At 50.3% G+C, this 23,082-nt stretch overlaps 1 protein-coding gene across 9 annotated transcripts in view; it reads right to left on the bottom strand.

Moving 5' to 3' along the window:
• The window catches only part of ARHGEF18 (Rho/Rac guanine nucleotide exchange factor 18), a 133,905-nt gene that overhangs the window by 73,903 nt on the left and 36,920 nt on the right, over positions 1–23,082 (bottom strand). For 6 of the 9 annotated variants that reach the window (XM_074025612.1, XM_065535138.1, XM_065535139.1 and 3 more), the window contains 2 exons: positions 21,544–21,646; positions 21,235–21,376 (listed from right to left, as the gene is read on the bottom strand). In XM_074025612.1, coding sequence (XP_073881713.1) covers positions 21,235–21,376; positions 21,544–21,646 — 245 coding nt within the window. Of the gene's footprint in view, positions 1–7,114; positions 7,229–21,234; positions 21,377–21,543; positions 21,647–23,082 lie in introns of those variants that run through there. The other 3 variants (XM_015440600.3, XM_074025613.1, XM_005587746.3) reach the window with 1 other exon arrangement.

The following is a 23,082-nucleotide window of genomic DNA, read 5'->3' as shown; positions in this document are numbered from 1 at the left end:
TATGCCTCAGCCTCCCGAGTAGCTGGGTCTACAGGCACGCGCCACCACGCCTGGCTAATTTTTGTATTTTTAGTAGAGATCGGGCTTCACCATGTTGGCCAGGCTGGTCTCCAACTCCTGATCTCGTGATCTGCCCATCTTGGCCTCCCAAAATGCTGGGATTACAGGCATGAGCCACTGTGCCCAGCCTACAATCAATTTTAGAATGCCTCCATCCCCTTAAAAAGAAAACCCGTTACCTTGGCCACCACTCCCCACTCCACTACCCCTAGCCCATGGCAACCACTAATCCACTTTCTGTCCTTGTGGATTCATTCGCCTGTTGTATACATTTCATATAAATGGAATCACATAGCAGGTGGCCTTTGGGGGCTGGCTTCTTTCACTGAGCAAGTTTTTTCCAGGTTCATCTGTGTATCAGAACTTCTTTTTCATGGCCAGGTAATATTCCACAGTATGGTGGGACCACATTTTATGTATCCATTCCTCAGCTGATGGACATTTAGGTTGCCTCTGCTTTCTGGCTATTTGGAATAATGCTACTATGAACATTCCTCTGCAAGTTTTTGTGTAGACCTATGTTTTCATTCGTCTTAGGAATCTACGGAGGAACAGAATTGCTGGGTCCTATGTTAATTCAAGGTTTAAGCTTTTGAGGAACTGCCTGTTTCCCAAGGCAGCTACACCAACCTATATTCCCACCAACCCCGTAGGAGGGTCCCAATTTTTTCATCTTCCCGTCTCTCTTAGGGACGGACACAACAGCTCATGCCTATAATCCCAGCACTTCGGGAAGCCAAGGCGGGCAGATTGCTTGAGTGCACGAGTTCAAGACCAGCCTGGGCAACATGGTAAGACCCCTCTCTCCAAAATATAAAAAAATTAGTCAGGCGTGATGGTGTGCGCCTGTGGGTCCAGCTATTTGGGAGGCTGAGGTGGGAGGATCACTTGAACCCAGGAGGTTGAGGCTGCGGTGGGCTATGATCATGACACTGCACTGCGGCCTGGGCGACAGAGCAAGACCCTGACTCAAAACCAAAACAAACAAAACCTCATTGGTTAGGAGCCCCCAAGTGGACATCACAAAGGGTCACACGGACCCACCATTGGCCACCACACCCTGGCACTGTCAGCACCACAGAGCTGACCCCTTGCTGCCTCCAGCGCCCAAGGATGCTAAAATCCTTTGCTCCACATTCTATCTGGTCCGTCACTATCCATTTCACCCTTGTAAGGGAACTACTGAGTCCGGTAACCCCTACTGTGGATAACTTCCCAACTTACTACTGTTTCTAAATTCGATTTCGCTCTTCAAATGAAACCTCAGCAAATTAGAGGTATCTATACACAGAGCGTAACTGGGAGGTCCCTGTATGCAAGATGATGCTAGATTCCTGCCAAGTAATTTGACACAGTCCTCCCCTCCTTCCATCCCACACTGCAATGAGAAAGCACCTGCTCAGGACTCCCTCTTTTCATTTATAAATATTTATTTATTTAGAGATAAGATCTTGTTCTGTTACCAAGGCTGGAATGCAATGGTGTGATCACAGCTCTCTGTAGCCTTGACCTCCCAGGCTCAAGCAATCCTCCCATCTCAGCCTCCCAAGTAGCTGGGGTCACAGGTGTGAGCCATCACATCTGGCCAATTTTTCAATTTTTTGTAGAGATAGGATTCTTGCTATGCTACCCAGGCTGGTCTTGAACTGCTGGCCTCAAGTAGTCCTCCTGCCTCAGCCTTCCAAAGTATTGGGATTACAGGTGTGAGCTGCCGTGCCCGGCCAATTTTTGTTTTCATTTTTGTGGCAAGACTTTCTCCAGACCAACTCCCTCTTTTCACTTTCTCTCCTCCTGAAACTCACCCATAAGAACGATGAGCTGAGCCAGGTATGGTGGCTGACGCTTGTAGTCCCAGCTACTCAGAAGGCTGAGGCAGGAGGATCGTTTGAACCCAGGAGTTTGAATTTAGCCTGGACAACACAGCAAGACCCTATCTGTTTTTTTTTTTTTTTTTTAAATGATAAGATGTCCTGGAATTAAATACTGATGACTGTTGCTTAACTCTGTGAATATACCAAAACACACCAAATGGTACACTTTTAAAAGGTGAATTTTATGCTGTGCTAATTATATTTCAACAAAGCTGCTGTATTTAAAAAGTGACATGAATTTAAAATGTAGCCATCTGGCCGGGCGTGGTGGCTCAAGCCTGTAATCCCAGCACTTTGGGAGGCCGAGACGGGCGGATCACGAGGTCAGGAGATCGAGACCATCCTGGCTAACACGGTGAAACCCCGTCTCTACTAAAAGATACAAAAAATTAGCCGGGCGAGGTGGCGGGCGCCTGTAGTCCCAGCTACTCGGGAGGCTGAGGCAGGAGAATGGCGTGAACCCGGGAGGCGGAGCTTGCAGTGAGCTGAGATCCGGCCACTGCACTCCAGCCTGGGTGACAGAGCGAGACTCCGTCTCAAAAACAAAAAAAAAAACAAAAAAAAAAGTAACCATCTACAATGTATTAAATGTGTACTGTTAGTGAAACCTTTAGAATATATATTTTTTTCAATATATGACCATAAATCAGTGTACGAAGCCGTGCACAGTGACTCACCGCCAACACTTTGGAGACGAAGGTAGGAGGATCGCTTGAGCCCAGGAGTTTGAGACCAGCCTGGGCAACCCTGTCTCTAACATACACACAAAAATACAAAAATCAGTTGGGCGCGGTGGTGCGCGCCTCTAGTCCTAGCTCCTTGGGAGACTGAAGTGGGAGGATTGCTTGAGCCTAGGAGGTCAAGGCTGTAGTGAGCTGTGATCGCACCACTGCTCTCCAGCCTGAGTAGTAAGAGCAAAACTGTCTCAAAAAAAAAAAAAAAAAAAAAAAAGGAAAAACAAAAACATGAGTGTATCTACTGCTTGAACACATTGAACATAACCAGACTAGAACTCTATACTCAGTTGAAACTATGAATCTATCTCTGACAAAAGCAGAGAAGCAAGCAAACTTAATTTAGCTCACATACAACTTAATCTGCATCATAAAAATGAGAACAACTGCTGTCACTGAACGCCCTCAGAGGACATTAGTTTACCCAGTTTCCCTCCCTCGCCCAGTCAGTCACAATCCTCCTCCTAAAACATTCCTCCAGGCAGCTGTGGCGCTTCCCCGGTGCTGTTTTGCACCTAGAGAGAGGGTTTGCAAAACACGGTAGCTCTTGACCATCTCAGGGGGAAAGTAAAGTTTACCTAACAAATAACAAAGAAACAGCGATTGGCTGGACGTCATATAAGGACTCTGGGCTTTTAAATGATTTTCAGAGAGCTGGCAGCAAAAATGTTTTGTAAGTCATAGAGTTGGAAGACATGGGAACGTGACCCAGGACGACTGAGAATAAGGGAGATCTTGACACAGGATCGGAACTATGTTAAACATGTGCTAGGTAAACACCCAGGGAGGCACAGCCAGTCACCACGGCCCTGGCCCACCAAGGGCAATGGCCTTGAAGCTGTAATTGCTACTGTGTGACAAGAATGAAAATTATACCACAGCTACGCCAGAAACAATGCATGTGCCACTTCCCCTTTCAAAGTAGGGACATTCTCAAGTCGATTTAAGCAAGAAAGAGAGAAAGAACCAAAGAATCTCTTTTCTTTCTTTCTTTCTTTTTTTTTTTTTTTATTTTGAGACGGAGTCTAGCTCTGTTGCCCAGGCTGGAGTGCAGTGGTGCGATCTCAGCTCACTGCAACCTCCGCCTCCCAGGTTCAAGCGATTCTCCTGCCTCAGCCTCCCAAGTAGCTGGGATTACAGGCGCACGCCACCATGCCCAGCTAATTTTTGTATTTTTTAGTAGAGATGGGGTTTCACCCTCTTGGCCAGGCTGGTCTTGAACTCCTGGCCTCTCTGCCCACCTCGACCTCCCAAGGTGTTGGGATTACAGGTGTGAGCCATGGTGCCCGGTCTCTTTTCTGCTTCTTTAAGGTATGCCACTTAAAAATGAAATATGACCGACCGGGCGTGGTGACTCATGCCTGTAATCCCAGCACTCTTGGAGGCCAAGGAGGGGAGATCACCTGAGGTCAGGAATTCAACATCAGCCTGGCCAACATGGCGAAACCCTGCCTCTACTAAAAATACAAAAATTAGCCGGGCGAGGTGATAGATGCCTGTAATCCCAGCTATTTGGGAGGCTGAGGCAGGAGAATTGCTCGAACCTGGGAGGCGGAGGTTGCAGCGAGCCAAGATCACACCACTGCACGCCAGCCTGGGCGCTAGAGCGAGAGCGTCGCAACAAAAAAAGAAAAAGGAAAAACGAAACACATTTGAAGTATATATACACCATGGCATGGTTATATCTAGCTTAGCAACAAACACAGCGCTTCGCATAGCTCTCATTTTTGTGGTGAGAGTACTTAACATCTGCTCCTCTTGCATTTTTCAAGAATACGTCATGTTGTACATGATAAATACATACACTGTTATCTGTCAATTAAAAAAACAAAAACAAAAACCACAGGCTCTGGCAGCTCATGCCTGTAATCCTAGCACTTTGGGAGGCTGAGGTGGGAGGATCGCCTGAGTCTAGGACTTCAAGACCAGCTGGGCAATATAGCAAGACTCTACCAAAAAAAAATTTTTTTTTTTTTTTTTTGAGACAGAGTCTCATTCTGTTGCCTAGACTGGAGTGCAGTGGCGCGATCTCAGCTCATTGCAACCTCCACCTCCTGGGTTCACGCCATTCTCCTGCCTCAGCCTACCAAGTAGCTGGGACTGCGGGCGCACACCACCATGCCCAGCTAATTTTTTGTATTTTTAGTAGAGACGAGGTTTCACTATGTTAGCCAGGATGGTCTCGATCTCCTGACCTCGTGATCCGCCTGTCTCGGCCTCCCAAAGTGCTGGATTACAGGCGTGAGCCACCGCGCCCGGCTCAAAAAATTTTTAAAAACTAGCCAGACATGTAGGCACGTGCCTGTAGTCCCAGCTACTTGGGAGTTTGTGGCAGGAGGATTATTTGAGCCCAGGAGTTCGAGGCTGTAGTGAGCTATGACTGTGCTGTTGCACTCTAGTCTGGGCAACAGAGTGAGACCCTGTCTCTAAAAAGAAAAAAAAAATTTTTTTTAAGTAAAATCACATACTAATTTCAGAAGAAAACAAAAGTGAAATAAGCTGTACAAAACAAAAACAAAGTAACGTTTACAAAAATGAAATGTATTACGCCTTCCAGCTGTTTGCTCTTTTTTGCTCTAGAACAAACACATCTTCATTTTTTTTTTCTTTTCTCAGAAAGGCTTGTTGACCTGCAGAAAATAGCAAACTACTGACAAAGTGTAAACCCTGACCCGTTCCAAACAACATCCGAGATGCTCAAATTTTCCAAACTCTTTATATTGGGAATGTTAACCTAAACATCCAAGCCTGGCAGCATTCACGTAGGCAAACGGTATAGAACACTGATGGAAAGTTTGCCATATGCCAGACACTTCTATGATGCACCTTACACAGATCATCGCATAGAAACCCCAACCAACCCTTATTCCCATTTTAAAGACGGGAAGACGGAAACTTAGTGAAGTTACACGGCTAACAGGTGGTAGAACTGGGACCAGAACCCAGCTTGGATCTGACCTCAAGCCTGTGCTCCTGACACGTCTTTTTTTTTTTTTTGTAGACGGAGTCTTGCTCTGTCGCCAGGCTGGAGTGCAGTGGCCCGATCGCGACTCACTGCAACCTCCGCCTTCCGAGTTCAAGTGATTCCCCTGCCTCAGCCTCCAGAGTAGCTGGGACTACAGGCGCCCGCCACCATGCCGGGCTAATTTTTGTATTTTAGTAGAGACGGGGTTTCACCATGTTTGCCAGGATGGTCTTGATCTCTTGACCTCGTAATTCATCCGCCTTGGCCTCCCAAAGTGCTGGGATTATAGGCTTAAGCCACCGCGCCCGGCCGCTCCTGACACTTCTTACAGGTGGAGAATTAATCATTCACCCAGACACCTGCAAAGCTCATCCCTTGGCCACTGGGCTGTCTACATTGTCCTGAACTCTCTCTGGTCAATGGGAAGAGAATGGGGCCCTTCAAAGCTATTGGCTGGAGTTTCATCTCCACGAAAACAAGGCAAAGGGGCAAACGCTGTGTTGGCCGCTTTGCTTCTATGGTAGAACTTTAAGAATGTTTTTTAACCCTGTGGTCCAGGCTTTAATCTCAACAGAGCAAGAGATAAGGGGCAGATAGCTACAGCAAAACACTCAAGCACTAGTCGAATTAATGCAGGAACAGAAAACCAAATACTGCACTTTCCCACTTGTAAGTGGAGCTAAACCTTGGGAACTCATGGACACAAAGAAGGCAACAGAAACTGGGCTCCACCAGAGCGGGGAGGGAAGGAGGAGGGCAAGGGTTGAAACACTAACTATTGGGTACTATGCTCAGTACCTGGGTGACGAGATCAGTCGCACCCCAAACCTCAGCATCACGCAATATATCCAGGTAACAAACCCTTACATGTACTCCCTCAATCTAAAATAAAAGTTGAAATTTTAAAACGTAAAACAAAAGGAAACATACAAGGACCAGGGGAAAGATTCTCGCTCCCGTCCGCAATGAAAGCACCAGCTGAGTTCTTACACAAGAAACTAAAACCCAAGGCACAGATAGTTCTCATTGTTTTACACCCAAACGCTCCCTGCCAGGGAGGGCTGTCTGCTCCGGGAGGCCTGAAACACGACGGTGCTGGGTACTGTGGTGGGTTCCATGCCATCCCTGGTCCTGCCCCGGGCGCTCCTGAACGAGGAGCAGAAGCTGGGGCCCGAGTGACCCCTCCTCTCCTCTCCTGGAGGAGGGTAAGTTGCAGCACCCCAGGACTGGCTGGGGCTCGGACGGAGCCGGCGGGCATCGTCTGCACCTGTGAACCCTGCAATCGCCTCCTAGAGCCTCCACGCATTGAAGGAGCAGCCTGCACGCCAGCATCCGTGCGCCTGCCTGGAGGAGTCCCCCAGGAGCCGGTGGGAGGCCCGAGGCAGCCTCGGGGGTCCCGCGCCCCAGCCCACCCCCTGAAAAGAGCGAGGGCCCCCTCCTGAGCCCCGTTTTCCTAGTGACCGCCCCGCCGCCGCCCCCCTCACCTCGGCCCGATCGCCCGCTGGCCGCTCTCCGCCAGCTCCTCTGCCACTCTCGCAGCCGCCTCGGACGCCTCCGCCCGACCTCCGCCTGGCCTCCGCGGAGCCACAGTCACCAGCAGCTGGGAGCCGGAAGCGGGAAGCCGCGCAAGGAGAGTGGCGCATGCGCGACCCGCCTTGGAGGCGGGGCAGAGGGCGTGACCCGGAAGGAGGCGTGGCCTCGAGGGCGGGGCGCTCCCAGGTACCTGGGGCTGCTGCTCCCCGAGCCGCGGGGAGGGTCGTCGGCTCGGCCTTGAGCTGGGTGCGGGCACCGAAGTGGGAGGGTGCTCGCAGCGAGGATAAGGGCGACTTTTGAGGGGCAGCAGCGGGGTTGGGGGGCTTTTTGAAGGAGATCAATGCGAGCCTGGCTATCAGTAGGGCCGGGGGCTCTGAGGGCACAGCTGGGTTGCGGGGATCCGGAGGGAGAGCAGCAGGGTTAGGTGGGCGTTTTGTGGGGTTAACGGAAGCCTGGGTGATTAGCGGGGCTGGAGAGGGAGTCTTGAGGAGGACAGCGGGTTGGGGGATTTCAAGGGGGGTACAGCACAGTTAGGGGGACCCTGAGGGAGGACAGCGGGGTTGGGGGAACCCCAAGGGAGAAGGGAGAACAGTGGAGCTGGGGGTGTTTTGGAAGAATCAAAGGATGCCTGGAAGGGTTGTCAGTGGGGCTTGTTAGGATTGGAGGTACCTAAGCGGGGCACCCCGGTGGTAGCGAGTCTTAGCGGGGAGAGTCCAAGAAATGGAGAGGGCAGGGTCTGTCACCTGAGAAAAAGCAGCAGCATCAGGGAGTGGCGGGAGGGTCACTTCAGCCCAGGAATTCAGGAGCACCAGTCTGGGCAACATAGCAAGACCCCATCTCTACAAAACATTTTTTAAAATGAGCAGGGCGTGGAGGCACCTGCTTGTGGTCCCAACCCCTCCAGAAGCTGAAGTGGGAGGATGACTTGAGCCTGGGAGGTCCAGGCTGCATTGAGCTATGATCACGCCACTGCACTCCAGCCTGGGCAACAGAGTGAGACCCTGTCTCAAAACAACAACAACAGAAAAGCGGCAGCTTAGACTTCAGAAAGGCTGGTCTGGGAAAAATGAATCATATATCCCTCCAGTGGTCTCAGACACCCCAGCATACATACCATCAGATCCCCTAAACACAGACACCCAGGCAGGTGCCATCAGATACCCAAAACAGGTTTCCAGGTAACCCCCAAATATGTCAGACACTCTACGTAGGTCCAGCAGATACCCCCAAACACATACTAGATAATCCCAATACAGATGCTGTCAGATACCCTCAAACGGGCGCTGAGAGTCTGAAACACGTACCATACCCTCCCCCATCCACTTCCACACAGGTGCTATTTGGCAGATGGGGACAGGCCAGATGCTTCTCCCAGCACCAGAAGCCTCTCAATTACCATCAGACTCCCCAGCCTTGAGGTTGCCTGTCTAATCCAAGTCCCCCCCACAGGGGAGGCAGTTGAACAGTAACCAGGAGTCTAGCAGAGCAGCTCTCACCAAGGTTGGCTGGTCAGCCAGGCCCAGAAGATCTCCCCCTGGCCAGGCAAGATGGCTCATGCCTGTAATCCTAACACTTTGGGAGTCCGAGGAGGGAGGATCACTTGAGTCCAGGAGACCAGGCTGGGAAACCTAGCATGACCCAGTGTCTATTTTAGAAAAAAAGATTTCCCCAAACCAAATCACTTCAAAACATGCACAATATGTTGTTGAGAGTCCCCAGTTGAGAAGCTGGGGGGTGACATCCCCAAATGGACCAGCCTTCAATTTAAGTCCAACCTTCATGGTCCAGAGGAAGGGAGCATGTTCAGGGAATTGGATGGCCCAGAAATGCAAGACATAATTCGTCAGGCACCCTACTGCAGCTGAGGCCAGAAACCCTAACACGGGAGTTTATGAGGGCTCAATGAATGAGCAGCTGTTTCTTCTCTGAGTAGCTATGACTTTTGGACTTAGGGCCATGAACCTTCTTTTTTTCTTTTTTTTTTTTTTTTTTTGAGACAGGATCTCACTCTGTCACTCAGGCTGGAAGTGCAGTGGCACAATCATAGCTCATTGCAGCTTCCATCTCCTGGGCTCAAGTCATCCTCCCAACTCAGCTTCCCGAGTAGCTGGGACCACAGGCATGCACCACCACACCTGGCTACTTTTTTTGTATTTTTTGTAGAGATGGGGTTTCGCCATGTTGCCTAGGTTGGTCTTGAACTCCTGGGCTCAAGTGATCTGCCTGCCTGGGCCTCCTAAGATGCTGGGACTGTAGGCGTGAGCCATCGTGGCTGGCCTTTGAACCTTATTTCTTTCTTTCTCTTTCTCTTTTCCTTCCTTCCTTTCTTTCTTTTTTCTTTTTTTTTCTTGAGACGGAGCCTCTGTCACCCGGGCTGCTGTGCAGTGGCACCATCTCGGCTCACTGCAGCCTCCACCTCCTGGGTTCAAGTGATTCTCCTGCCTCAGCCTCCCAAGTAGCTGGGACTACAGGTGTGCATGACCAAGCCTGGCAAATTTTTGTATATATATATACTTTTTTTAGTAGAGTCAAGGTTTCACCATATTGGCCAGACTGGTCTTGAACTCCTGGCCTTAAGTGATCCTCCTACCCTGGCCTCCCAAAGTGTTGGGATTACAGGCGTAAGCCACTGCATCTGGCCATAAACCTTATTTCTATAGCTATCTTGGTTATAGGAACTTTCAGGTGGACGCAGTCCTCCCCTCAACATAGAAACCAACTTTCTCAGAGATAATCAGGAAGGAGAAGCATCTCTCGTCTTTCTTTTATCCATCCAACCATTCCGCATTTATGAGTCTCTTGTTTTGTTTTGTTTTTTTTATTTTGTTTTGTTTTTGAGATGACAGAGTCTCACTCTCTTGCCCAGGCTGGAGTTCAGTGGCGTAATCTTGGCTCACTGCAAACTCTGCCTCCCAGGTTCAAGCCATTCTCCTGCCTCAGCCTCCCGAGTAGCTGGGATTACAGGTGCCCACCACCACACCTGGCTAATTTTTGTATTTTTTGTAGAGATAGGGTTTTACCATGTTGACCAGGCTGGTCTTGAACTCCTTAGGTGGTCTGCCTGCCTCAGCCTCCCAAAATGCTGGGATTACAGGTGTGAGCCACCACACCCAGCCTCATTTATGAGTCTTTATCATAAAGCATCGGGGGCGCTAAGAGCTAAGGAGATGCAATGAGCTTAGGCCCAGAGCAGGGTTTTCTCAGTCTTGGCACTTTCGACAATTAGGGCTGGATAATTCTCGGTGGTGGTGGCAGGGGTGGTCTCCTATGCACTGCAGGGTGTTGAGCAGCATCCCTGGTCTCTACCTCCTAGATGCCAGTGGCTCCCCTGGTCCTGAAAAAAATGCCTCCAGATGTTTCCTTGGTTGAGAGCAACTGGCCTAAGAGACATTCAGATACTTATCCAGCCTAATTCCGACTTCCTGGAGGAAGTGGGCCTGGGCTTTGTCTTAAAAGGATGAGTAAGAGTTAGGTGGGAGAGGGAGTTCCAGGAACAGCGCCGGATGAGCAAGGCACAGGTGATGTGTATGAATAGCCATGAGACTTCAGGGTGGCTGGGCCGTGGAGTCTGGGGAGCCTGAGTAGTGGGAGAGAAGCATGGAGGGATAGGTGGGGTCGAATCATAAAGAACCTCAAAGGTCAAGGCTAGGAACAGGACTGTCTGGCGTGGTGTCTGTTCTCTGAAAAGCATCCCGACTTTATCATAGAGGCCCACCTTCTCTAATTACCTGGAGTGTGACTCATTCTCTGTTCTGTTTGTTTAACTTGCTGTGAGGCTGTTTCCTCCATGGGAGAGACTGTCACGTCTGGCTTTGAATACCTTTAAAAGCAGGTAGGCCTGTGGGGAGGCCTACCTTGGCCTACCTTGGCCTACCTTGGGAAGACCTTTCTCAGTCTGCTGGGAATGAGACACGGGTGTTCTGGCCCCTGCATGCCTCCTGACACAGGTGGGGAGGGGTTTGCGGTCAGAGAACAGGGTTAGGGGCTGTGATTTTTTTCTTTTTAATTACTTTTTTGAGACAGAGTCTCAGTCTGTCAATGGGTTGGAGTGCAGTGGCATGATCTCAGCTCACTGCAATCTCTGCTTCCCGAGTTCAAGTGATTCCCCTGCCTCAGTCTCCCGAGTAGCTGGGACTACAGGCAGGCACCACCGCGCCCAGCTAATGTTTGTATTTTTAGTAGAGACTGGCTTTCACCATGTTGGCCAGGATGGTCTCGATCACTTGACCTCATGATCTTCCCTCCTCAGCCTCCCAAAGTGCTAGGATTACAGGCATGAGCCACCATACCTGGCTGAGTCTGTGATTTATTATTATTTTTATTTATTTTTGCAGCTTTGCAGAGGCAAGCGTCTATGATTTAAATGCTAGCTTTGCCTCTTATTGGCTAAAAGGCTTTATATGACAATAACAAAAAAATGAAGCCGGGCGCGGTGGCTCAAGCCTGTAATCCCAGCACTTTGGGAGGCCGAGACGGGCGGATCACGAGGTCAGGAGATAGAGACCATCCTGGCTAACACGGTGAAACCCCATCTCTACTAAAAAATACAAAAAACTAGCCGGGCGAGGTGGCGGGCGCCTGTAGTCCCAGCTACTCGGGAGGCTGAGGCAGGAGAATGGCGTGAACCCGGGAGGCGGAGCTTTCAGTGAGCTGAGATCCGGCCACTGCACTCCAGCCTGGGTGACAGAGCGAGACTCCGTCTCAAAAAAAAAAAAAAAAAAAAATGAAGAGGAGGATGATGATGATACAAGGTACCGTTGCCCGTATGTGCCAGACATCATGCTATCATGCTAAGTGCTACCCACATCCTCTTTCTTTCCTTCCTTCCTTCCTTCCTTCCTTCCTTCCTTCCTTCCTTCCTTCTTTCTTTCTTTCTTTCTTTCTTTTTTTGAGACAGAGTCTCACTCTGTCGCCCAGGCTGCAGTGCAGTGGTGCAATCTTGGCTCACTGCAACCTCCACCTCTTGGGTTCAAGGGATCCTCCCACCTCAGCCTCCTGAGTAGCTGTGATTACAGGCGTGCGCCACCACGCCCCACTAATTGTTTTGTGTTTTTAATGGAGATGGGGTCTCACCATGTTGGCCAGGCTGGTCTCAAACTCCTGACCTCAAGTCATCCTCCTGCCTTGGTATCCTAAAGTGCTAGGATTACAGGCATGAGCCACCACACCCGGCCTTTACCCACATTATTTCTTTTTTCTTTTTAGGGACAGGGTCTTGCTCTGTGGCCCAGGCTAAAGCACAGTGGCAGATCATAGCTCACTGTAGCCTTGAACACCTGGGCTCAAGCCATGCTCCCACTTCAGCCTCCCGAGTAGCTAGGATTATAGGCGAGTGCCACCACACCTGGCTAAATTTTTAACATTTTTGTTGTAGAGACAAGGGTCTCACTATATTGCCCAGACTCCTGAGCTCAAGGGATCCTCCTGCCTCAGCCTCCCAAAGCGTTGAGATTGCAGGCGTGAGCTTCTGCACCCAGCCCTATATCATTTCTTTCACACAAACTCAAATCTTTCTTGAACTCAAAGAGTTGTCCTGCAAATCAAAATCAAATGATGTCTGTAGGAGAAAGAAATTCCCACCCCCCTGAGAGTGGGATGGATGTCATGACTTGCTTCCAAAGAATAGAGTAGGGAAACTGAAAAGCAGTTACTTTTGGAGACGTTACCTTCACAATGATTAAGGCTGACATCTCCAGGGATGTCCTGCGGATAGCATGGACCTCCTGATTTGATGAGACCGGAGAGTTCTAAAAAACCACAACCCCTGGCTCATTCTAATAAAACATCAGACAAACCCAGATTGGGAGATTGTGTACCAGATACCTGGCTAGTACTTCTCAAGACTGTCACAGTCATAAGCAGTAAGGTAAGATGGAGAGACCCTCACAGGCCAGAGACATTAGGGAGAGGGCATGATTTAAGATGATGTGGCCGGGCGCGGTGGCTCACGCCTGTCATCCCAGCACTTTGGAAGGCCGAGGCGGGCGGATCACAAGGTCAGGAGATCGAGACCATGGTGAAACCCCGTCTCTACTAAAAATAGAAAAAAATTAGCCGGGAGCAGTGGCGGGCGCCTGTAGTCCCAGCTACTCGGGAGGCTGAGGCCAGAGAATGGCGTGAACCTGGGAGGCGGAGCTTGCAGTGAGCCAAGATTGCACCACTACACTCCAGCCTGGGCGACAGAGCGAGACTCCGTCTCAAAAAAAAAAAAAAAAAAGATGATGTAAGGCAGGAACGGTGGCTCACGCCCGTCATCCCAGTACCTTGGGAGGCCGAGGAGGGCGGATCGCTTGAGGTCAGGAGTTCGTCACCAGCCTGGCCAACATGGTGAAACCCCATCTCTACTAAACATACAAAAATTAGCCAGGCGTGGTGGTACGCACCTGTCATCCCAGCTACTCGGGAGACTGAGGCAGGAGAATCGTTGAACCTGGGAGGCGGAGGTTGCAGTGAGCCGAGATGGCACCACTGCACTCCAGCCTGGATGACAGAGTGAGATTCCGTCTCAAAAAAAATAAAATTAAACAAATAAATAAATAAATAAAAATAATGTGGGGTGGACGCAGTGGCTCACATATGTAATCCCAGCACTTTGGGAGGCTGAGGTGAGTGGATCGCTTGAACCCAGGAGTTCAAGACCAGCTCGGGCAACATGACAAAACCCTGTTTCTACAAAAATAAAAATAAAAATAAAATAAATTATCCTGGTGTGATGGCATGCACCTCCAGTCCCAGCTACTTGGGAGACTGGGGTGAGAGAATTGCTTGAGCCCATGAGGTGGAGGGTGCAGTCAGCCAAGATCACACCACTGCACTCCAGCCTGGGCAACAGAGCGAGACCCAGTCTCATTAAAAAAAAAAAATTAGCCAGATTTGGTGGTATAAGACTGTAGTCCCTGCTACTTGGGAGGCTGAGGTGGGAAGATCTCACAAACTCAGGAAGTCGAGGCTGCAGTGAGCTGTGATCATTCCACTGCACTCCAGCCTGGGCAACAGAGTGAGACTCTGTCTCAAAAAAATTAAAAATAACATGAGGAGAAGATGGGGAAGAGGGCTTAAGGGGACTGTCTCTGTTTTCTTTGTACTTTCCTATAAATATAAAATTAAAAGTATATTTTTTAAAAAATCAAAGGGCAGGTTGGGCACAGTGGCTCACGCCTCTAATCCCAGCACTTTGGGAGGCTGAGGCGGGTGGATCACCTGAGGTCAGGAGTTTGAGACCAGCCTAGCCAACATGGTGAAACCCCGTCTCTACTAAAAATACAAAAAGTAGCCAGGTATGGTGGCACATGCCTGCAATCCTAGCTGCTTGGGAGGCTGAGGCAGGAGAATGGCTTGAACCTGGGAGGAGGAGGTTGCAGTGAGCCGGGATGGCACCACTGCCCTCCAGCCTGGGTGACAGAGCGAGACTCTGTCTAGAAACAAACAAACAAATAAATAAATCAAAATCAAAGGGCATCATGTGGCAATGGACTGGTGATCAGGAGCTCAGGCTGTGAGTTCAAATCCTGACTTAAGCAAAAACTTAACTTCTTTGGGCCTCAGTTTCCTCATCTGTGAAAGAGAGAAAGTGCTAGTGTCTATAGAGTTACAAAGCTGAATGAGGAAATCGGTTTAGAGCGCTGACAGACTGGGCTCGGTAGTTCATACCAGTAATCCCAGCACTTTGGGAGGCATAGGCAGGAGGATCACCTGAAGGCAGGAATTCGAGACTAGCCTGGACAACATAGCAAGACCCTGTCTCTATTAAAAATATATATATATAAATAAAAACAAACTAAAGCACTTACAGTGTTTGCGATAGTGTAAGTGCTCCGTACGGTAATGCTAACCATTGTTATTATTTGTGCAAAGTCTTTTATGATTATAAAGTGACATTCAGGAAATTAGACATTGTTGGAACTCTCATCGCTCAAGGTCATTTTTGTAAGGGGTTTATTGATCTGCAGGACATGATAAGCTACTCGCCTTGCTTGCTACCAGATAACCTCATTCAGGGGTTGGCAAACTTGCTCTGTAATGCTGCAAACTCAACTCTGCCAACCAAAAGTGTAGCTTGAGCCAGACATGGTGGCTCATGCCTATAATCCCAGCACTTTGGGAGGCGGAGGTGGGTGGATCACTTGAGGTCAGGAGTTTGAGACCAGCCTGGCCAACATGGTGAAACCCCATCTCTACTGAAAAAAATTAGCCAGGCATTGTGGCAGGCACCTGTAATCCCAGCCACTCGGGAGGCTGGGGCATGAGAATTGCTTGAACCTGGGAGGTAGAGGCTCCAGTGAGCCAACATCGTGCCACTGCACTCCAGCGTGGGTGACAGAGCGAGATTCTGTCTCAGAACAAAATAAAACAAAAAACAAAGATGTAGCTTGGAAACAACCGAAGATGATACATAAATGAACAGGAGAGCTGTCCTGCAACAAAACCTTATTTGCAGACTGTAAAATGCAAATTTCTTTTCTTTCTTTTTTTTTTTTTGAGACGGAGTCTCACTCTGTCACCCAGGCTGGAGTGCAGTGGCCGGATCTCAGCTCACTGCAAGCTCCTCCTCCCGGGTTTACGCCATTCTCCTGCCTCAGCCTCCCGAGTAGCTGGGACTACAGGCACCCGCCACCTCGCCCGGCTAGTTTTTTTTGTATTTTTTTTTTTAGTAGAGACGGGGTTTCACCGTGTCAGCCAGGATGGTCTCGATCTCCTGACCTCGTGATCCGCCCGTCTCAGCCTCCCAAAGTGCTGGGATTACAGGCTTGAGTCACCGCGCCCGGCCAAAATGCAAATTTCATAGAATGGTTGTGTGTCACCAAATATTTGTTTTCAACCACTTACAAATGTAAAAAACCCACACTATTCTTAGCTTTCAGCGTATACAAACAAAAAAACTCAAGAAAACAAAAAAACAGGTGATGGACTGCAATGTGCCAGTCCCTGACTTAGTAAATTGTTGCCAACCTTTTCCGAGGTCGTGTGTTCTATTTGGAGATCTGATGAAAACCCTGGATGCTCACCTCCTGCAAAAAATGCAGGGACACAGCAGATGTGGTATACAACTCCAGGGGGTCTGAAAGCTCATACACGGGCGCCAGAGGCTGTCCCGCCCGAATTCCCAGCTAGAAGGCAGGAATTGTCTTTGCAGCTCCCCCAGTGCAGAAGGGATCCCAAGCAGCAATGGCAAATTCCGGGCTCAAAGAGGGGCCACTGAAGCCTGCCTTCCCTGAGAAGAGTCTAGGTGGAAGCTGGATTTGCAGACAGCAAGCCCAGCCATCAAGTGACAAGTGACAGGGTCCTCTGAGCAATGCCTCAGATGGGGGCAGGCATGCACGTTTGTGTGACCTGCAGCGGGTTCCGACAGACCTCTTCTACCTCCACTTCAAGCACACTGGCCTGTCTGCTGCCTGGGGTACATTCCTGCCCCAGGACCTTTGCACCTATGACCTGGAATACTCTTCCTTACATATCCACAGGGCCCTTTCCCTACTTCCTCCACATCTGGATTCCAACGTCACCAATTCGGAGAGGCTATCCCTGGACACTTAAGGGAGAGCTGTGGTCCTCACCTGGGGGTGACTGCATTCCTACCCTGCCACTAGAGGACACTCAGCAACTTGGTCATCATAGCTAGGGGTGCTCCTGCCACCAAGTGGGTGAAGGTCATGGACGCTGTTCAACCTCCTCCCAGGCACAGGGCGGCCCCACACGACAGCCCCAAATGTCAGTAGTGCTGAGGTTGACAAACTCTGTAATCACTCTGTCTCCTTTTCCAACTTCATATTTTTCCTTTGTCTTTTTTTTTGAGACAGAGTCTCCCTCTGTCGCCCAGGCTGGAGTGCAGCAGTGCGATCTCAGCTCACTGCAATCTCCGCCTCCCAGGCTCAAGCGATCCTCCCACTTCAGCCTCCGGTGTAGCTGGGACTACAGGCATGCACCATCACGCCCAGCTTTTTTTTTTTTTTTTTTTTTGAGACGGAGTTTTGTTCTCGTTGCCCGGGCTGGAGTGCAGTGGCACGATCTCAGCTCACTGCAACCTCCGCCTCCCGAGTTCACGCGATTCTCCTGAGTCAGCCTCTGAGTACCTGGGATTACAGGCCTGTGCCACCACGCCCGGCACATTTTTGTATTTTTAGTAGATATGAGTTTCACTATGTTGGCCAGGCTGGTCTTGAACTCCTGACCTCAAGTGATCTGCCCGCCTCGGTCTCCCAAAGTGCTGGGATTACAGGCGTGAGCCACCGCACCCGGCCAGGAAATACTTTTGGCTGTCCCAATTGGGGGGGAGGGGGGTTGCTATTGGCATTGAGTGGGTCCAAAGGCCAGGGATGATAGCCAACATCCTGCAATGCACAGGAGAGGCCCTCATGATAGAAAGTGATTGGGCCCCTAGTAGGTCAATAGTGTTGAGTCTGTGAAATCTGCCTGTGAGCAGCAATGAGCCAACTAACGGCGTACAAATCACTCCTGGTTCTTGTTAAAATGCAGATTCTGTTTCAGTCCATCTGAGATGGGACCTGGGATTTGATATTAAAAGTTCCCAGGTGGGCCAGGTGCAGTGGCTGATACCTGTCATCCCAGCACTTTGGGAGGCTGAGGTGGGAGGATCACTTGGACTGGGGATTTCGAGACCAGCCTGGGCAACATGGAAAAACCCTGTCTCTACAAAATATTAGCCAAGTATTTGTGACACGCGCCTGTAGTCCCAGCTACTCGGGAGGCTGAGGTGGGAGGATCACTTAAACCTGGGAGGCAGAGGTTGCAGTAAGCTGAGATTGCACCACTGCACTTCAGCGTGGGTGACAGAGCCAGACCCTATCTTAAAAAAAACAAAAACAAAAACAAAAACAAAAAACGCTGGGAGCGGTGGCTCACGCCGGTAATCACAGCACTTTGGGAGGCTGAGGCGGGCGGATCACGAGGTCAGGAGATCGAGACCATCCTGGCTAACATGGTGAAGCCCAGTCTCTACTAAAAATACAAAAAATTAGCCGGGCATGGTGGCGGGCACCTGTAGTCCCAACTACTCGAGAGGCTGAGGCAGCAGAATGGCGTGAACCCGGGAGGCGGAGCTTGCAGTGAGCCGAGATCGTGCCACTGCACTCCAGCCTGGGTGACAGAGCAAGACTCCGTCTCAAAATAAATAAATATATAAATAATTAAAAAAAAAAAAGTCCCAGGTGGGCCAGCCATGGTGGCTCATGCCTATAATCCCAGCACTTTGAGAGGCTGAGGCAGGAGGATCCCTTGAGCTCAGGAGTGTGAGACCAGCCTGGGCAACATAGCAAGACCCCGTCTCTACAAACAGACAAAAAAAATTAAAAATTAGCAGGATGTGGTTATATATGCCTGTGGTCCCAGCTATTTGGGGGGCTGAGATGGGAAGATTGCTTAAGCCAGGGATTTCAAGGCTGCAGTGAGCTATGATCACACCACTGCACTCCAGCCTGGGGCAGAGAGAGAGAGAGAGAGAGAGAGAGAGAGAGAGATCCTGTCTCTAAAATAAAAATAAAAATTTTAAAAGTTCCCAGGTGACAGGCCAGGTATGGTGGCTCACACCTGTAATCCAAGCACTTTGGAAGGCCGAGGCAGGCAAATTACTTGAGGTCAGCAGTTCGAGACCAGCCTGGCCAACATGGCGAAACCCTGTTTCTACTAAAAATACAAAAATTAGCTGGGCATGGTGGTGGGTGCCTGTAATCCCAGCTACTCGGGACGCTGGGGCAGGAGAGTCACTTGAACCTGTGAGGTGAAATTTGCAGTGAGCTATAATCATGCCACTGCACTCCAACCTGGGTGACAGAATGGGACTCCATCTCAAAATAATAATAATAATAATAATGATGAAGTTCCCAGATGATGGTGATGCTCTAAGTCAGTGGGCCACATGGACATACAAGACCTTGGATGACCCCAAATCAGAGTTTAAAGACCTCAGGATTTTTCTGAGAAGCAAAGCAAAAGCAGGAACAGAAACAAATGGAGAATGATAGTGAACCAGCAATCATAGAAGGAAGTGCCTGGTTCAGCTAAACCTGGAGCTGTTCAAGCAAGGGCACCCAAGAGCGGGCTCCCAGAACCTGCTCTGTGCAGCCTTGGTTCTAGATCTCTGGCTTTACTCACCCAACTTCCAACCTCCTACCTGCCCCTTGCATCTGATGCCTAAGATAGATTGAGCACACCTCATGCCCTGCAGAAGAGAACAAGGTGCCAGGGAAAAGAGGGAGTCACCTGCTGTCCCAAATTAAGGACTTCAACATGCCGACTTTGATGGTGCACTGAAGATTTGGCAAAGGCTGGGCACGGTGGGGTGACTCACACCTGTAATTCCAGCACTTTGGGAGGCTGAGGCAGGAGGATCGCTTGAGTCTAGGAGTTTGAAAGCAGCCTGGGCAATAGAGTGAGACCTTGTCTCTACAAAAATAAGTTTAAAAATTAGCCAAGCACGGTGGTGCACACCTGTAGACCCAGCTACTCGGGAGGAGGAAGTGGGAGGATTGCTTGAGCCCAGGAGGCAGAGGCTGCAGTGTGCTGAGATCACACCATTGCACTTCAGCCTGGGCAACAGAGTGAAATCCTGTCGCAAAAAAAAAAAAGATTTTGCAAAAAGCCCATGCCAGCCTCTGCTGAGGACGGCTCATGGGTCACAGAGCTGGATGGGGATTGCCTAACAAAGGAAAAGCTCAAAGAGGAACAGCCTTGACACCACTGACCACCAACAGCCACGCCCAGCCCCATGGCCAGCAACGGCACTACAGAAAGAGAGGGAAACGAGAAAGAAGGAAAATTCCTGCGCCTGGAGCAGGTAAAGCCAACAAATGCAAAACCTGCGGTCAGGTTGCTCAGAAGCACTTGCCCCGGGGTGGAGATGTTGCTCTCACTGCATGGTCTAAGCCTATCTAGGATCTGCTTGCCCATCTCATTCACCCATTGATTCCTGTCTGGAGGCAATTCTGCCCCCCAGCAGACTTATGGCCATGGCTGGAGACATTTTTGGTTGTTGCAACTGGAGGTAGGAGGTGGTTATTACTGGCATTTAGAGGGCAGGTGCCAGGGATGCTACTCAATATCCTACGATGCACAGGATAGCCCCTTAGAACAAAGAATTACCTGGACCCAAATGTTGACAGCGCTAAGGTCCAGAAACTGTGAACTAGCCTGAGTTCTGCCAGCCACAGACGGCGGTTTGGATTCTTGCTACAAACGGCGCACGCATCTTTTCTAACACACAATCGCCACCACCTCCTCTTCTTCATTCCCTTCAAAGTGGAGCTTATTTGCAAAAAGACTAAGTTCTAAATCCCAGCCATGACCAGAGCCATCTCTTTCTGGGAGTCTCTTGAATCCGGTACTCTTTCTTGAGTAGAGACTCTTCCCCTCGCAACCCCGCAACCACCAAGAGCCCCAAGAAGCAGAAAACGACCTGTTATGGATAAAATTATATGCCTCCCCACCGTCAAATTCATATGTTGCAATCCTACTCCCCCACTTCTATCCTTTAGGATGTGACCTTATTTGTAAATAGAGTCTTTGTGAGTGTAAATAAGCTAAGATGAGGCCACACTGGAGTCTGGTGAGCCCCTAATCCAATGTGGCTGGTATCCTTATAGAAACGGGAAATTGGGATACAGACAGGGCCATGTGACGCTAAGGGATGAAGCCAGGAGAGATGCCTGGAACGGATCATTTCCTGGCACCTTCATATGAAGCTCAGCCCTTGATCTTAGACTTTAAGCCTCCAGAACTGCAAGGGAATATATCTCTGATGGTTAAGCCACCTGGTAAGTGGTGCTTTGTCATGACAGCCCTAGCAAACCCATCCATGGCTCAAGTCCAGATGCTGCAGGAGGATTCCCACATTGTCAAAAGCTGGGACTTAAAGGGACTGTTGCCAGTCCTGAGTTAGCCCAAGGGACCCTGTGCCCAGGGAGCCATCCCTGGTTCTTTCCAGGGAGCCGCCAAGGAGAGGGCAAAACAGAACGAGGATGCACACACACATCAAGAGAGCCCAGAAGTATGACTGAAAGGACGCGAAGAAGAGAAGGTGACTGCCCTCCAGGAGGATGGATTGGGCCACCAGACTTACCCGAGCTCAACAAGGGTTTGCCACACAGGGGACAGCTGGAGGGGCTGGAGAAGGTCCCTTGCACGAGCTGGTGCCCATTGACACACTCCCGCCTCTCTCGTGCATCCTGGCCCTTGTCCTTTAGATGTGCCGGGCTCTTCCCCTGGATGGGACAGAGGCAGGTCTCAGGATGCCCTCTGCAGGGGCTGGCCCTCTTAGGTACTGTGTACGCAGTGCACCGCCAGCCCCAGTCACAGGGCTCCCGGGTTAAGGGCAGCATGCCAAGCTGGGGAAGGCAGAGGGGGGCCCCCGTGGCTCAGCTCCCCTGACCTTCTCCTTCTGCCTGGTCACTCGACTGCGGAGGCAGCTCAGCCTGCGCTTCACGCTGGTACTCTTGTCACTCTTCTCATTCTTGCCAGCACTGTCCTCGCTCCTGGGGGACAAGAGGGAACGTCCACTAGAGGGGGCCAGGGGCCATTCTGAGGCAGCCCTGTGGGTTGCTCCAGGAACCCACCTGGAACCTGTCTCCCTGTGGCCTCCCGGTCCTGCCTTACCCCTTCCCTGGCCCTTGACTTCCTCCTTCCCTCCCTCCTTCCCTCTCTTACCTATTCACTCAGCAAACATGAATGAATGTTTGCAAAGTTCTGGGAGCTTTGGGGACTGGGTTTGCAGACAGAAATGCAACATGATCTCAGGTTTGAGGTCCCTCAATGCCTGGGCTGGGAATTTCAACTCTGTTCACTTGTGATTTCTATCTCTAATTCACACCCCCCACCCCCACCCGGTATCTAATTGACCTTATTTATTTATTATTATTTTTAAATTTGTATTTTTTTTTTTGAGACGGAGTCTCGCTCTGTCGCCCAGGCTGGAATGCAGTGGCCGGATCTCAGCTCACTGCAAGCTCCACCTCCTGGGTTTACGCCATTCTCCTGCCTCAGCCTCCCTAGTAGCAGGGACCACAGGCGCCCATCACCTCGCCCGGCTAGTTTTTTGTATTTTTTAGTAGAGACGGAGTTTCACCGTGTTAGCCAGGATGGTCTCTATCTCCTGACCTCATGATCGCCCGTCTCGGCCTCCCAAAGTGCTGGGATTACAGGCTTGAGCCACCGCGCCCGGCCTATTTATTTATTTTTTTGACACAGAGTCTCACTTTGTAACCCAGGCTGGAGTGCAGTGGTGCAATCTCCACTCACTGCAACCACTGCCTCCAGGTTCAAGCGATTCTCATGCCTCAGCCTCCCGAGTAGCTGGGACCACAGGTGTGTGCCACAGCTAATTGTTGGTTTTTCTTTTGTTTTTTGTTTTTGTTTTTGTTTTGAGACTGAGTCTTGCTCTGTCGCCCAGGCTGGAGTGCAGTGGTGCGATCTCGGCTCACTGCAAGCTCTGCCTCCTGGATTCACGCCACTCTCCTGCCTCAGCCTCCCGAGTAGCTGGGACTACAGGCGCCCACCACCATGCCCAGCTAATTTTTTGTATTTTCAGTAGAGTTAGGGTTTCACCGTGTTAGCCAGGATGGTCTCGATCCTGACCTCATGATCCCCTCGCCTCGGCCTCCCAAAGTGTTGGGATTACAGGTGTGAGCCACCACGCCCAACCTGTTTTGTATTTTTAGTAGAGGCGGGGTTTCACCATGTTGGCCAGGCTGGTCTCGAACTCCTGACCTCCGATGATCCGTCTGCCTCAGCCTCCCAAAGTGCTGGGATTACAGGCATGAGCCACTGCACCCGGCCCTAATTGGTCTTTAAATCCTGCTCGTTCTTCTGTCTCCTCCCCCATCCCCAACTCCATCCCCGGGTCACTGGCATGGCTTCCTGGATTTCAGGCACACCCTCATTTAATAAATATTAGGTCAGTGACATATAAGGC

This window comes from Macaca fascicularis, chromosome 19 (assembly GCF_037993035.2).
Source record: "Macaca fascicularis isolate 582-1 chromosome 19, T2T-MFA8v1.1".
Taxonomy (NCBI): domain Eukaryota; kingdom Metazoa; phylum Chordata; class Mammalia; order Primates; family Cercopithecidae; genus Macaca; species Macaca fascicularis.
This window is presented reverse-complemented; position numbering and strand designations above follow the sequence as displayed.